This window comes from Pelophylax lessonae (genome assembly GCF_965119305.1).
Source record: "Pelophylax lessonae genome assembly, chromosome: 4".
Taxonomy (NCBI): Eukaryota; Metazoa; Chordata; class Amphibia; order Anura; family Ranidae; genus Pelophylax; species Pelophylax lessonae.
The window spans coordinates 255,945,819-255,959,907 of NC_138771.1; the positions used below are offsets into that span (position 1 = coordinate 255,945,819).

The window sequence follows — 14,089 nt, forward strand, 5'->3', positions numbered from 1 at the left end:
TCGTCCGCCCTCTCGAGCGTCATCAATGGACATAATTTCCGGCATAATCGTCATTCTATTTATAATATTCAGAATATACAAATACTTTAGTATTTGTAGCAGCTGACTTTACATTTTTTTGAGGGGGTGGAGGGGGGCGGAGCTCCTTTTTAAGTCTAACATTTAGTGTATTGCTCACATTTAATTTTATTGTGGCCTATTCACAAAACGCTGTGCGCAGTAGCAGACCAGCTGTGAAGTCGCAAGGCTGCACAACCGGTTTCCCTCAGTCAATATGACAGAGACAGCACCGGATAGCCCATTGAAGAATCGGCTCAGGTGAGGACACCGCTGGATGTCTGAACAGGTAAGTGCCCTTATATGAAAAGTCAGCAGCTACAGTATTTGTAGCTGCTGACTTTAATTTTTTTTTTTCCAGGGGGGGCCTGGATCTCCTTTTTAAGTCAAAAATTTAGTGTATTGCTCACATTTAATTTAAGTGTTAACACTTTTCATTTTTTCTTTAAAATAGACTGTTACAAGACAAGGTCCAGCCAATAATGAGGTAAGGGAATACGCTGTGCTATTTGTTGTCCTACAGGTAATAAAAGCAGACATTTGCTTTCCTTCCAGATAAATCACTCTCAGAAACACAGATTCACCCCTTTGCACTTCATATAAGCTTAGTCATTCATTTGTAACTGTAAGGCCCCTTTCACATAGGGGAGTCCGTCGGCGGACTCCAGTTTTCTCAGCGGGGGGTCGATCCGCCAATCCCCCGCTGAGCAGGCGGATGGCTGCTCTGTCTTCGTGCTGTGTGCGGAGACAGAGCTGTCAGGTCCCTGCTGTTCTCTATGGGGGAATCGGATGGGAACGGACTGTTTGTCCGTTCTCATCCGATCCGATCCAATCCACTGGACGGATGGAAAATAGGGTTTACATCCGTCCAGATTTGACGGATCGGATGTCAGTGGATATGTCTCCGCTGACATCCGATGCCCCATAGAGATGCATGGGGCATCCTTTCAGATCCACCTGAAAAACGGACAGGCGGATCTGAACGGTCTGCCTGTGTGAAAGGGGACTAAGGTCCTGGGTTCAGTCCATCAAGAATGATATTTGTTCACTTCACTGTGACCAATTAATGCCACAGTGGCTCTATTTTGTAAAACTACTGCCTTGTAACTGTTAGGTCCCCAACCTATATTGTTTGTATAATTCCTCTCTAGGTAACTGAAATATAAACCTGAATTTGTATAGCATGATGTCAGAATTGTTGCTTAATCCTTGAAGCACCGTATTTGTGTTGGTCTTGTCTGGGCCAAGGCAATACAAATGTAAAGCCCTGTACACACAGGCTGAATGTTGGGTGGTATCAGCCTGTTCAATAGAAACCAGCCGACATTCGGCCCATGTGTACGGCAGCCGGTCCTGGCTTCTGTAGAAGGGGCATGATCGAAAAAGATCTGCCTAATGGCTTCCCATTGGTGCTCTCAGCCAATGGCTCTAGGTGCTGACCGGAGTGTTCTGGCGAGGGGGGGTGTACTGTCCCCATGTCAGAACACAATAAAACAGCAGGGGAGACAGCTGTACTAACATCAAATTGTTAGTACAGCGGCTCCAACCTAAACTGTCAGTTGTTTTTCTTTCAGCCCGCTTGGTTGAATGAAAACAAAACTAGCAGTGTGTACAAGGCTGTAATTGTTTTAGAAGCCATCTCTTAAAGCCATGATGGCTTATTCTATAAGGCTGGGTTTACACTATTGGGATGCGGGAACCAGTGCGATTCCAGTGCGGGTTCCCGCATCGCATGTCTCTGGCAGGCAGTTCACACTGCCCTATGCAAACCACTACGGGTGTCAATACAAAGTTAATGACACCCCCAAATCCTACGCAGATTGCAGTGCAAACTGTCAAATGGTGCAGGAATTGGGTTGCATGGGTGTGAATACCTATGCGATCTGATTCCAGTGCAGACCAAAAGAAGGGTCCTGCACCATTTTTGTCCGAATGCGATCCAAATACAGCCATGCAATCTGTATGACTGAATTCGTATTGCACAGACATCGCATGTGATCTTCACAGCAATTTTCTGGTAGGATAGGATGAGATAGAAAATCTCTTTAACGGGGACACAGACAAAATCATATATAACAGAGTGGGGAAATAATGTTGTAATAGCTGACAATGTTTTATTTCTGTGTTGGCTTTTCTGTCCCTGTGATGTCTGCATTTCTTGTATGGGCATCACAGAGATGGAAAATGAGGGAAAATCTCCCTTATGGGGCCGCATACACAAACAAAAACCAGATAGAGATGTTAACTCTTTCCCACTCTATCCAAAATAAAAAAAATATTGGTTGGAGTTTGGCTTTACAATACACATGTACTAGGAGAAACATGTATGCTGCAATTTCTGAACTGTTTCTGAAAATGCCACTTGCCTGGTTGCTTCTGACTTTAAGTCACTGACCGCAAACAAGCTTTGTGACATTAATATTATTATTATCATTATTATACAGGATTTATATAGCACCAACAGTTTGTGCAGTGCTTTACAACATGAGGGAAGACAATACAGTTACAACACAATTCAATACAGGAGGAATTAGAGGGCCCTACTCATTAGAGCTTACAGTCTAGAAGGTAGGGATGAGCTGATGGAGAAAATGGAAGTATAGTTGTTAGGTGTTGGTAGGATAGGCTTCTCTGAAGAGGAGGGTTTTCAGGGATCGTCTAAAAGGTAATAGAGTTGGAGATAATCAGACAGATTGGGGTAAGGAGTTCCGTAGTATTGGAGAGGCTCTGGAAAAGTCCTGGAGGCGAGCATGGGAGGAGGTGACGAGGGAGCTAGAGAGCAGGAGCTTTGGAGAGGAACGAAGAGGGCGATTAGGTTGGTATTTTGAGACTAGGCTAATGATGAAGCTGGGGGCTAAATTGTGGATGACATTAAAGTGGTTGTAAACCCCTCCATAAATCCAGCAAAGGGACTGGCCTCAGGTGATTCACAGAGATGAAACATATCCACCTATATATGTTGTACCTGTTTATCTACTGTCTTCTCTTATCTACATCTGTTCAAACTGCAGAATGTATAAGCTTGTCAGAAAAAAGGGGGCAGAGAGCTGAAATTACACTTTGCAGAGCTCAGTGATAATAGCTCTTAGAGCTGATTGGAGGAAAAGGAGCCCCCCCCCCCTTCCCTAACACACACCTTCACACAGCACATAGTAACAGAGCTGTGGCTGTCAATCAGCTGGAGGTTCCTCCCTGTCACCATTTTTCTCTTGGTGTCAAGAAAACTTGTCAGAAGTGACTCATGCTGATAGCAGAGGAGCGAAGCAGCAGACAGAAATGACACTTACTGCTATTAATTGAAATAAGTACACACTATAGAGGGATTTGCTTTGTTCATATTTCATGTCTGAGGTTTACAATCACTTTTAGGGCCGTTTCACACTGATGCGATGGAAGACATCACATTTGATTTGCACCACACTGCTATGCAAATCACATGAGATGTTTTTGCGATGCAAATTCAGCCATACAGATTCTATGGCTGAATTTGCATCGCATTCGGACCAAAGTCGTGCAGGACCCTTTTTTTGGTCCACACCAGAATTGTATCGCATGGGTGTTCATACCCATGCAATCCGATTACTGTTCAAATTGTCAGTTCGCACTGCGATATGCAAACTAGGGGTGTCACTAACTTTGTGTTGACCCTCCCAGCAGTTCGCATATTGCAGTGTGAGCTGTCTGTGATGCAGGTGTGATGCAGGAACCCGCAGTGGATTCGCAGGGTTCCCCCTTTACACCACTGTGAATCGGCCCTAAAACCGGAACCCCTAATCTTGTTGCAGGTCAGTGACACTGAAGCTAATGAAGTAGCTGGATCAATATGAAAGCAAAACTATCATTTTTAGAAGGAGAGCTCAGGAATGACCGCCTCCATGTTTTTTCTTTACCATTCAAAAATGGACAGATGACTCTATAGAGCAGTGATGGCGAACCTTGGCACCCCAGATGTTTTGGATTTACATTTCCCATGATATTCACCTACACTGCAGAGTGCATGAGCACCATGGGAAATGTAGTTCCAAAACATCTAGGGTGCCAAGGTTCGCCATCACTGTTATAGAGCAAACGTTCATTCCTGTCTTTTCTGCAGATTTCTCTTAAACAGCTGAGAACAGTTCCTGAGAACTTGCCATCACCATCAGACAGATTCCGCTTGAAGTACCAGCAGTATGAAGAGGAGATGAAGAACAGCTATAAGCAGTACACTATCAGAGGAAAGGCCAGAGATACACAGCATTCAACAAGACAGGAGGTAATTACACATGTCAATCCATTTTAATTTACTAAAAACAAATGAACTGCCACATTCTGCTCTTTTAATCCTTCATGATAACTAGAGGGTAGGCAATTTTATCTTGGCAGTTTAATCTTCATATGGTGTGTTCATATGTTCTATTTCCAGGAATCCTTCTGTACTCATTGAACTTATCCAAATTATTTCAGTGAAATTCCTATGGGGTTCCTGTGGTTTCCAATGCTAGCCAAGGCAAATACAATATATTTGCATATTTACTAATCGTATAATTGGAAAGTTGTACCCTGTCAGTGGACAAGAGCGGTATAGAGTGTAAAAAAATCCAATATTAAAAGTTAGACAAAAAATAGTCATTTTTCATTTACAAAATAAACCCCCTGAAGTGGCTTATACATTCCACAAAAAAAAATCATTAGATAGCAGTGATAGGATCCAATTTCTGGTCTATTTTTTATTTGGTCTTCACATGATTTGCACCATTATTTCACGCAAGTTTGAATAATAATGTGTGAATACAATGGGCAGACATCCCTGGTTACAAGCCTTATACAAAAACAACTAATTCAGTTGAAATGTCAAGCCTGGATGTTTGATTTTGCCCCCTGGAACCTATGCAGAAAGATAAGCTGAACTTTGCTAAAACTCAGTTCAGGGAGATTTACTAAAACTGGTGCACACAGCTGTGCATGGTAACCAATCAGCGTCTAACTTCAGCTTGTTCAATTAAGCTTAGACAATAAGCCCCTGTTTACATTGGTCCGATTCGACATGCAATTTGACAGGTCACATTGGTCCGATTGGACATGCAATTTGACAGGTCACACCGGTCCGATTGGACATGCAATTTGACAGGTCACATTGGTCCGATTCAACATGCAATTTGACAGGTCACATTGGTCTGATTCGACATGCAATTTGACAGGTCACATTGGGTTGATTCGACATGCAATTTGACAGGTCACATTGGGGTGATTCGACATGCAATTTGACAGGTCACATTGGTCTGATTCGACATGCAATTTGACAGGTCACATTGGTCTGATTCGACATGCAATTTGACAGGTCACATTGGTCTGATTCGACATGCAATTTGACTGGTCACATTGGGTTGATTCGACATGCAATTTGACAGGTCACATTGGGGTGATTCGACATGCAATTTGACAGGTCACATTGGTCCGATTCAACATGCAATTTGACAGGTCACATTGGTCCGATTCAACATGCAATTTGACAGGTCACATTGGTCCGATTCAACATGCAATTTGACAGGTCACATTGGTCCGATTGAACATGCAATTTGACAGGTCACATTGGTCCGATTCAACATGCAATTTGACAGGTCACATTGGTCTGATTCGACATGCAATTTGACAGGTCACATTGGGTTGATTCGACATGCAATTTGACAGGTCACATTGGGTTGATTCGACATGCAATTTGACAGGTCACATTGGGGTGATTCGACATGCAATTTGACTGGTCACATTGGTCCGATTCGACATGCAATTTGACAGGTCACATTGGGTTGATTCGACATGCAATTTGACAGGTCACATTGGGGTGATTCGACATGCAGTTTGACAGGTCACATTGGTCCGATTCGACATGCAATTTGACAGGTCACATTGGGTTGATTCGACATGCAATTTGACTGGTCACATTGGTCCGATTCGACATGCAATTTTACAGGTCACATTGGTCCGATTCGACATGCAATTTGACAGGTCACATTGAGTTGCTTCAACATGCAATTTGACAGGTCACATTGGTCCGATTCAACATGCAATTTGACGGGTCACATTGGTCCGATTCGACATGTAGTTTGACAGGTCACATTGGTCCGATTCGACATACAATTTGACGAGTCACATTGGTCCGATTCGACATGTAGTTTGACAGGTCACATTGGTCCGATTCGACATGCAATTTGACAGGTCACATTGGTCCGATTCGCATTCAGTTTGACAGGTCACATTGGTCCGATTCGCATGCAGTTTGACAGGTCACATGGGGTTGATTCAATATGCAATTTGACAGGTCACATTGGGTTGATTCGATATGCAATTTGACAGGTCAAATCGCATGTCAAATTGGAGCCAGTTGCCGGCAATTGCAATGTCTGAATGGGTTTCTGCACTACTTTTGGCAACTTCGGGGGGCAATTTCCATAGACATCTGTGCAGAAACCCGCATGGATGTCTGTGAAATCGCCCCCCCCAAAGTCGGAATGAAATGCCGTCTTGAAATCGCGCGAGTTCAGCTGAATTCGCACAATTTCAAAACGGCCCTTGGTGTGAACCTAGGCTCAAGCTGAAGCTGATTGGTTACTATGAACAGCTGCACTAGATTTTGTGTGCACCAGTGTTAGTAAATTTCCCCCAAATGGTCCATATAATAAACAAAAGTGTTATTATGTTGAAAATAACCTCTTCCTGCCTACTGCAGACATATAGGCAGCCTCACAGAAGTGGGCTTTTTTCCATGGGGCCTCATATATGCATATCTCCCTTTGTGCTGGGATTGCGCCACACAGCACAGAGACTGGTTGCTGATTGTGAGCCCCAGATGTCATACTAACAATCAGGACACGGGACTCTCAGTTCCAGGTCACCTGATTGTTGTGATAGCCTGATTGGCTATCACAGTGATCAGTCACTGTGAGCTCGTCCCTAGGTTTATTTCCACTTCTGAATGAAGAGAAAGATGCATTGTACCTTCCTCTTCTTTAAAAAAAAAAAATAAATCAAATAAAAATTAAAAATAAAAAATAAGTAAAAAAATAACAAGATCAAGGCTTGCAAGGTTTAGTGTTAGGGTCAAGGTCAGGGTTAAATTTCACAGTTAGAATATTTTGGGTAGCGTTTAAAAAAAAAATTGAATTTAAATTATTATCAGTGTCATGGGGTGTCAATGTGTTATGGACAGGATACAAATAACTGCAAAAAGTACACTTTTTTTTTTTTTTTACACACATGGTTTCTGAGCTGTTCTACACACAACAACTAACATATGCATACAGTATGTAAAATTGTTGCAATCGTCAGGAGCAGGATAATTTTTTGATAATAACAAGAAATATATAGCTACCTTTTTTTTTTTCTTTTTTTTTTTTCAATCTTTTTTTTTTTTTTTTTACTATTTTTGACCAGTTTTCCTTTAAAAATAACAAAAAAAATCAGGAAATATACATTACAATTTATCCTGAAAAAAACAAGGTATAATTCCCGTGGATTCACAAAGTAGTTGTGGCAATATGTACAGTTTTACTAACACGTGTCAAAATTGCCAATTTGTGCTTAGGCATTTAAATTTGTTTTACCCTTAGGATTGAAGGGGTTAACGTCATTTAAAAAAGGGGCACTCTTTACACCTGTTAGAAAGGGGTTTTAATGTTGTCATTCCAAAATAGTTTTTCACAGTATAAAAATGTGTAATGGCTGCTCACAGGAGCTAGTTCTTACCAACTCAGATGAATGTTTCAAAAAGGTCTGGATGTGTTTGTAATATACAAAATATAACTGGCTTATTTATATAGAAATTACTGCAACTTGACTCAGGGAATATCCGATTGCTCATGGAAATTGGGAAGGTTTTTGTTTCTGGTCATAGCTAAAACGCACCTCAATGCAAGAAAAATAAGAAGATTTTTTGTTGTATTGTTGCATTTTCTAAGCATTCCACAATGCACATCATTCTTTTTTAACAGCACCCAATGACAGCACACCTGGGTTGCAGTGCACCACAACAGGTGGAGGGTAATAGGGTCCTTTCAGACGGGCTTTCTGCCCAGCGGACTCTGTTTTGCTCAGCGGGGATCGATTGGCCGATCCCCATTGAAAAGGCAGATAACAGCTCAGTCTCCGCTCTGTGTGTGCAGAGACAGACCTGTCAGATCCCCACTCTCCTCTATGGGAGATCGGATTAAAACAGACCGCCTGTCCATTTTCATCCGATCCTATCCAATCCGATCCTCCGGGCGGATGGAAAATAGGGTTTCCATCTGTCTGGATTTCACGGACAGGATCGGATAGCAATATGTGTCAGTGAAGATGTCACCATTGACATCCGCTGCCCCATAGGGATGCATGGTGCATCCGATCAGGTCCGCCTGAAAAACTGACAACTGGACCTGATCGGAAAGCCGTGTGAAAGGGGCCTTACTCTACTTTGCATTTTCACGAACTGCTGTGGAAAAAATAGTGCAGATGTTGTGCCTTAATGCGGCTGAAACAAATGGGCTGTTGTAACACATCACATGGTAATTCATAACATAGGGCCAAAATGAAAAGGTGTGAAGGGGGCCTTAGATGAGGATCTCTGCTACTACCCACAGACAAAAGGATCATTACCTAATTCAGTCTAATTGGACAACAATTATAAATAATCTAATGAGTCTAATATGTAAATATACATCTAGCAAGTTTGGTAGTTGATGTGATTTAAGGTAAATGTAATCGTTCTTATGTTTATAAAAATCTCTTTGGTTGCAATTTTATGTACGATCCTCTTGCTTTCCCCAAATATAATCTATCGTGGCCTATCTGATCTTATGCATAGTCAGAAATCTTAAAGTGATCATAAAGTCTTGTTTTTTGTTTTTTTTAAATAACAAACATGGTATACTTACCTGCTCTATGTAGTTAATTTTGCACAGAGCAGCCCGGATCCTCCTCTTCTCAGGTCTCTCTTCGGCTCTCCTGGCCCCTCCCTCCTGTTGAGTGCCCCCACAGCAATCAGCTTGCTATGGGGGCACCGGAGCCGAGTCACAGCTCCCTGTGTCCATTCAGACACTGAATGACTTTGATTGACAGCAGCGGGGGCCAATCGCGTCTCAGCCAATGAGGAAGGGAGTCCCAGACAGCTTATACACTCCTGCAACATCGCTGGATAAAGACAGGCTCAGGTAAGTATTAGGGGGGCTGAGGGGGGCTGCTGCACACAGGGTTTTTTTTTTTTAACCTAATGCATAAAAAAAAAAAAAAAACTTTTGCCTTTACAATCCCTTTAATAAACTCAATCAGAAGAGCAGCTCTCTGTGTAAAGTACTGTAATAATATGAGGCGACCAGTAGAGGTCACACCACAGCCTACAGAACTGAAAACACTCTTGCACTTGTGATATATAAGTGTGGAGGGCTAGTTGTATAGAAATGTGTGTGTGTGTGTGTGTATATATATATATATATATATGTGATATATAAGTGTAGAAGTGTAGGCATGAACACAGGTGTATCCCCTCACCACTACTTCTGTGAATATGTGATATAACCCATTATTATCTAAACTTCTTCCACAAAGACACAGTATCTAGAGATTTATGTGTCCATATACGACTATCTCACTTCATCTCTTATTCTATTGGTATCAAAAGCATAATATAACTACCTTTCATCCTATCATATATACACTAAGTAGCAATTGTAAGGCCCCTTTCACACAGGCGGTGTGCCCGACGGACTCCATTTTGCTCAGCGGGGAACGACAGCTTACTTTGCAGAGACAGACCTGTCAGATCCCCGCTCTCCTCTATGGTAGACCGCCTGTCCATTTTCATCTGATCTTATACGATCCGATCCTCCAGACGGATGGAAAATTGGGTTTCCATCCATCCGGATTTCACAGACAGAATCAGATCAGATAGCAGCGGGTGTCAGCGGAGATATCTGATTCTGCTCCATAGGGGTGCATGGAGAATCAAATCCGGTCCACCTAAAATTACTGACAGGTGGACCGGATCGGAAAGCCCGTGTGAAAGGCGCCTAATAAGAAACTCATAACAAATATAAACATACAAAAATACAAAGTATCACATAGATTCATATGGGTTTGCATAGCATTAACCCCTACTGCTCAGCATCAAAATCCATATCGATTTGGAAAAGCATCGGCACAATGTTTCAGGGCATTTCTTCCTTTTCTACCAAAAAATTACACATTTGAAAGAGACAAAAATCACTACTCCTCCATAATTCTCACTATAAAATGTTCCTTATCCTAAAGAAACAAGTATAGATCATAATCACAAATAGTACTATATTGCACTTGTAATGTGTAACCTCAGATGTCGTACTGTTTTACAGTAGGTAAATCCACTGTATTTCAAAAGTGCACGCTTCACGTGATGTTCACCTCCAACCTTATAATAAACACCTGGTGCAAAGACAACAATGGCCTCTTACCAAAATGATAAAAAGAATGGACTTGGAAACCACTGGTATAAGTATAACGCTGCTCCCTCCCCCTTTCAGATGGGGTTAGGCGGCTTTTCAATGAGATCAGCATATGTATTCCATCCACGATAATTTGGCGCACTCTCAATGTTGTGGCTCAGCCAAGTGGTTTCCACACCCTTCCGAGATTCCTCAAGTTCTCATATGGATGGTATACACAGATCAGCTCACAGATACAACATGAACAGGATATGTGTGAGTGATAAGCCTCCAGGAACCATCCATATGAGAACTTGAGGAATCTCGGAAGGGTGTGGAAACCACTTGGCTGAGCCACAGCATTGAGAGTGCGCGAAATTATCTTGGATGGAATACATATGCTGATCTCATTGAAAAGCCGCCTAACCCCATCTGAAGGAGAAGGGAGCAGCGTCATACTTATACCAGTGGTTTCCAAGTCCATTCTTTTTATCATTTTGGTAAGAGGCCATTGTTGTCTTTGCACCAGGTGTTTATTATAAGGTTGGAGGTGAACATCACGTGAAGAGTGCACTTTTGAAATACAGTGGATTTATTTACTGGACTTATCTATTTTCCGCCGGGTAAGGAGGAAATTCACCAGGTGGAGGGACATCACTGTCATTTATTGATTTCGTTGGATTTCTTTCACACCACCATTCAAATCATTTGATCACAGACTGAAGAGTTTTTCATCACTTTGGACTGTTGGACTATTTATTGTTTGTGTATTAGTCACAACACATATTCATTTATTTAATATATTTTTATGAATATATATATATATATATCACTGTTGGTTCATTCATACCACAGCACCAGTAGATTGCATTATTTTGTATGCACACCTATTTTGTATTAGCGCACCACCTTACATATTATAAGAATGTCTAATCTGTAATTTGATGCCTTTTGGAGATTTTTCAATCTTTCCTTGGCTTCTTTATGCACATTAATACAAATTTTTACCTGGGGTGCCCAAACTTTTGATCACCACTGTGTATATATGAGACACTTTTTAAAAAGGGGCCTGTTTTATCTTAAATAGCATAATCCCATCCTTTATAATTCATTCTTTAAAACTTTTTTTTTTTTTTTTTTTGTAGAATCCCAGTTTGCTTTTAAAAATAAAATTCTTAAAGCACATAAATGATTTGTATAATTTTTATCAAATCTTACTGCACACATAAACATTGGGTTTATTTCTAAATCAGATTTGTCTTTAACACTCTTGTTGCCGAATTTTAATCTGCAGTTAAAGTAGCAGGATTCGATTTTAACCACTTGCCGACCGCCGCCCGACTATATACGGCGGCGGTCAGCCCCTCCCAGGCAAAGTGACGTACCGGTACGTCACTAGCCTGGGAGCGAATAAGGGGCGAGCACGCCGCCGGAGGCGTGCTCCCGCCCCCGCTCGTGCCCGAAGAAGCCGGCTGGTGTGACCGGCGGACCCGATGTCCGCCGGTCACTCGCGATCGTCGAGTAGAGAGGGAGAAAGGCAGGCGGCTGATGGAAACAAAGCCGCCTGTCATTCTCCCCTGTGTAAAAGCACAGATCACTCGGTCCTGCTATGTAGGACCGTTGATCTGTGCTGTTACACACACAGCAACATCCAATGACAGTAAGAAACACGCCCCTAGGGACACACTTAACCCCTCCCTCTCCAATAAAGTTAACCCCTTCCCTCCCAGTGTCATTTTTACAGTAACAGTGCATATGTATAGCACTGATTACTGTAGTAATGTCACTGGTACCCCCAAAAGTGTCAAAAATGTCAGTCAAGGGTCTGATCTGTCCGCCGCAATGTCACAGTACCGCAAAAAAAATCGCAGATTGCCATTACTTGTTAAAAAAAAAACAACAAAAATGACAAAAATCTTTCCCTTAGTTAGTAAACGCAATAACTTTTGCGCAAACCAATCAAAATACGCTTATTGTGATTTTTTTTACCAAACATAGGTAGCAGAAAACAAATTGGCCAAAAATTAAAAAAAATTTTGATTTTTACATTTTTTTGGGGGGAATTTCATATAAAAAAATGTGAAAAATATTGTTATTTTTGCAAAATTGTCGCTCTTTTTTTGTTTATAGCGCATGATCAAAAAATCGCGCAGGTGATCAAATACCACCAAAAGAAAGCTCTGTTTATGGGAAAAAAAGGATGTCAAATTCATTTGGGTACAGCGTCGCACGGCCGCGCAATTGTCTGTTAAAGTCACGCAGTGCCGAATCGCAAAATACAGGAAGGGGGTAAAATCTTCCGGGGCTTAAGTGGTTAACAAATTACTAAGTGTAGGTGTTACCCCTAGTTAGGTATTATGCTACCTACATCCTCACACTAGTTAGTTTAGCCCTTAATATTTTAAGGTTACATAGATTTATTTATCTATATATCTGTCTCTCTGATTTTCTTCCTGTTATTTCTCTACTTCTTTATTTTTGCCTATGCACTAAGCATTCGCCCCTAATATAAAAAGCACTTTAGTCAGTTGGACTTTGAGTGTTTAAGGCCAGTGGCTGTGTGACCATTGTAAGTTAGCTAGAATAGCACAGCTATTATTAGATCCAGGTTATAGGGAAACATTTGCTCAATGCCAAATAGGAAACTATGCAAGAAAAGCTTCTTTTCAGTGTTCAGGGAAAAGGAATTGTTTTTGCTCCAGAGAAAAAGAAAGAAAGAATGCTAACAACTCACTAAAATACAACGTACACTATTTAAAGCTGCTTTTAAAAATATCCATATATCCATATCCATTCAGTGCTTTAAGTGTTCTCTTTTTGCTTGTGTAATAGGATGTTAGATTTCTTCTCATGTATAAGTTTTGTGTTATGTCCTCAACAAACAATACTAGCTTAATAGAAATTGGGAACATTTAAGAAAGTGCAAAGTAAAGAAAGTGAGAAAAGGAACGAGAAAGTAAGAAAGTGTAAATAAAGTGCTATAACACAAAAGTTCGCCAAAGTTATGTTTTTTAATGCAAAAGGAACCTTTTTCTAAATTCTAGATTATAATCCGCTGTGTGATCATTATCCCCAACCGAATGGTAGGGAAAACTCACCAGACAAAATAGACCTTTTGTTACAGAAGACCAAACTTGCCCAGAGGTCACTAATGGCAGCCACCAAATCAGTACGACATCTTAGGTTACACATTAAAAGTGCAATATAGTACTATTTGTATTGCAAGTAATTTAGCAGTGGGACAAAACCTCTTTTGGCTCGGCTGCTGTTATTGACACAGTCGAATGCTCATCTGCTCACAGGTTCTGAGCCTGCTCTATATATCACATACCATACAGAAAGCATTTCATCAGATATTATAGGATCTGCAGGGTCAGATTTGTGCAGGATCTATATATTTATTTTATTTAGTTTATTTCATTATTGTTATTTTATCTTCTTTTAAAGCAGATCGACATCATATCTGAGCACCGCAAACCAAAAACACAATTTAATTAATCTCTAATATTCAAAGCAAACTCACCCATACATGTCTCCATGCTTGTTTTTGCTAAGAAATCACTGTGAAAACACCCCCTAGCATTTAGGTATTCATTTTGAGTAAGAGCAGATGATACATATAT

At 41.1% G+C, this 14,089-nt stretch overlaps 1 protein-coding gene across 1 annotated transcript in view; it reads left to right on the forward strand.

The window, feature by feature from the left end:
• CAPS2 (calcyphosine 2) overlaps positions 1-14,089 on the forward strand; it is a 157,936-nt gene that overhangs the window by 29,309 nt on the left and 114,538 nt on the right. The window contains exons 5-6 of the mRNA XM_082255905.1: positions 512-544; positions 4,151-4,312. Of these exons, the coding sequence (XP_082112031.1) occupies positions 512-544; positions 4,151-4,312 (195 nt within the window). The remainder of the gene's footprint in view (positions 1-511; positions 545-4,150; positions 4,313-14,089) is intronic.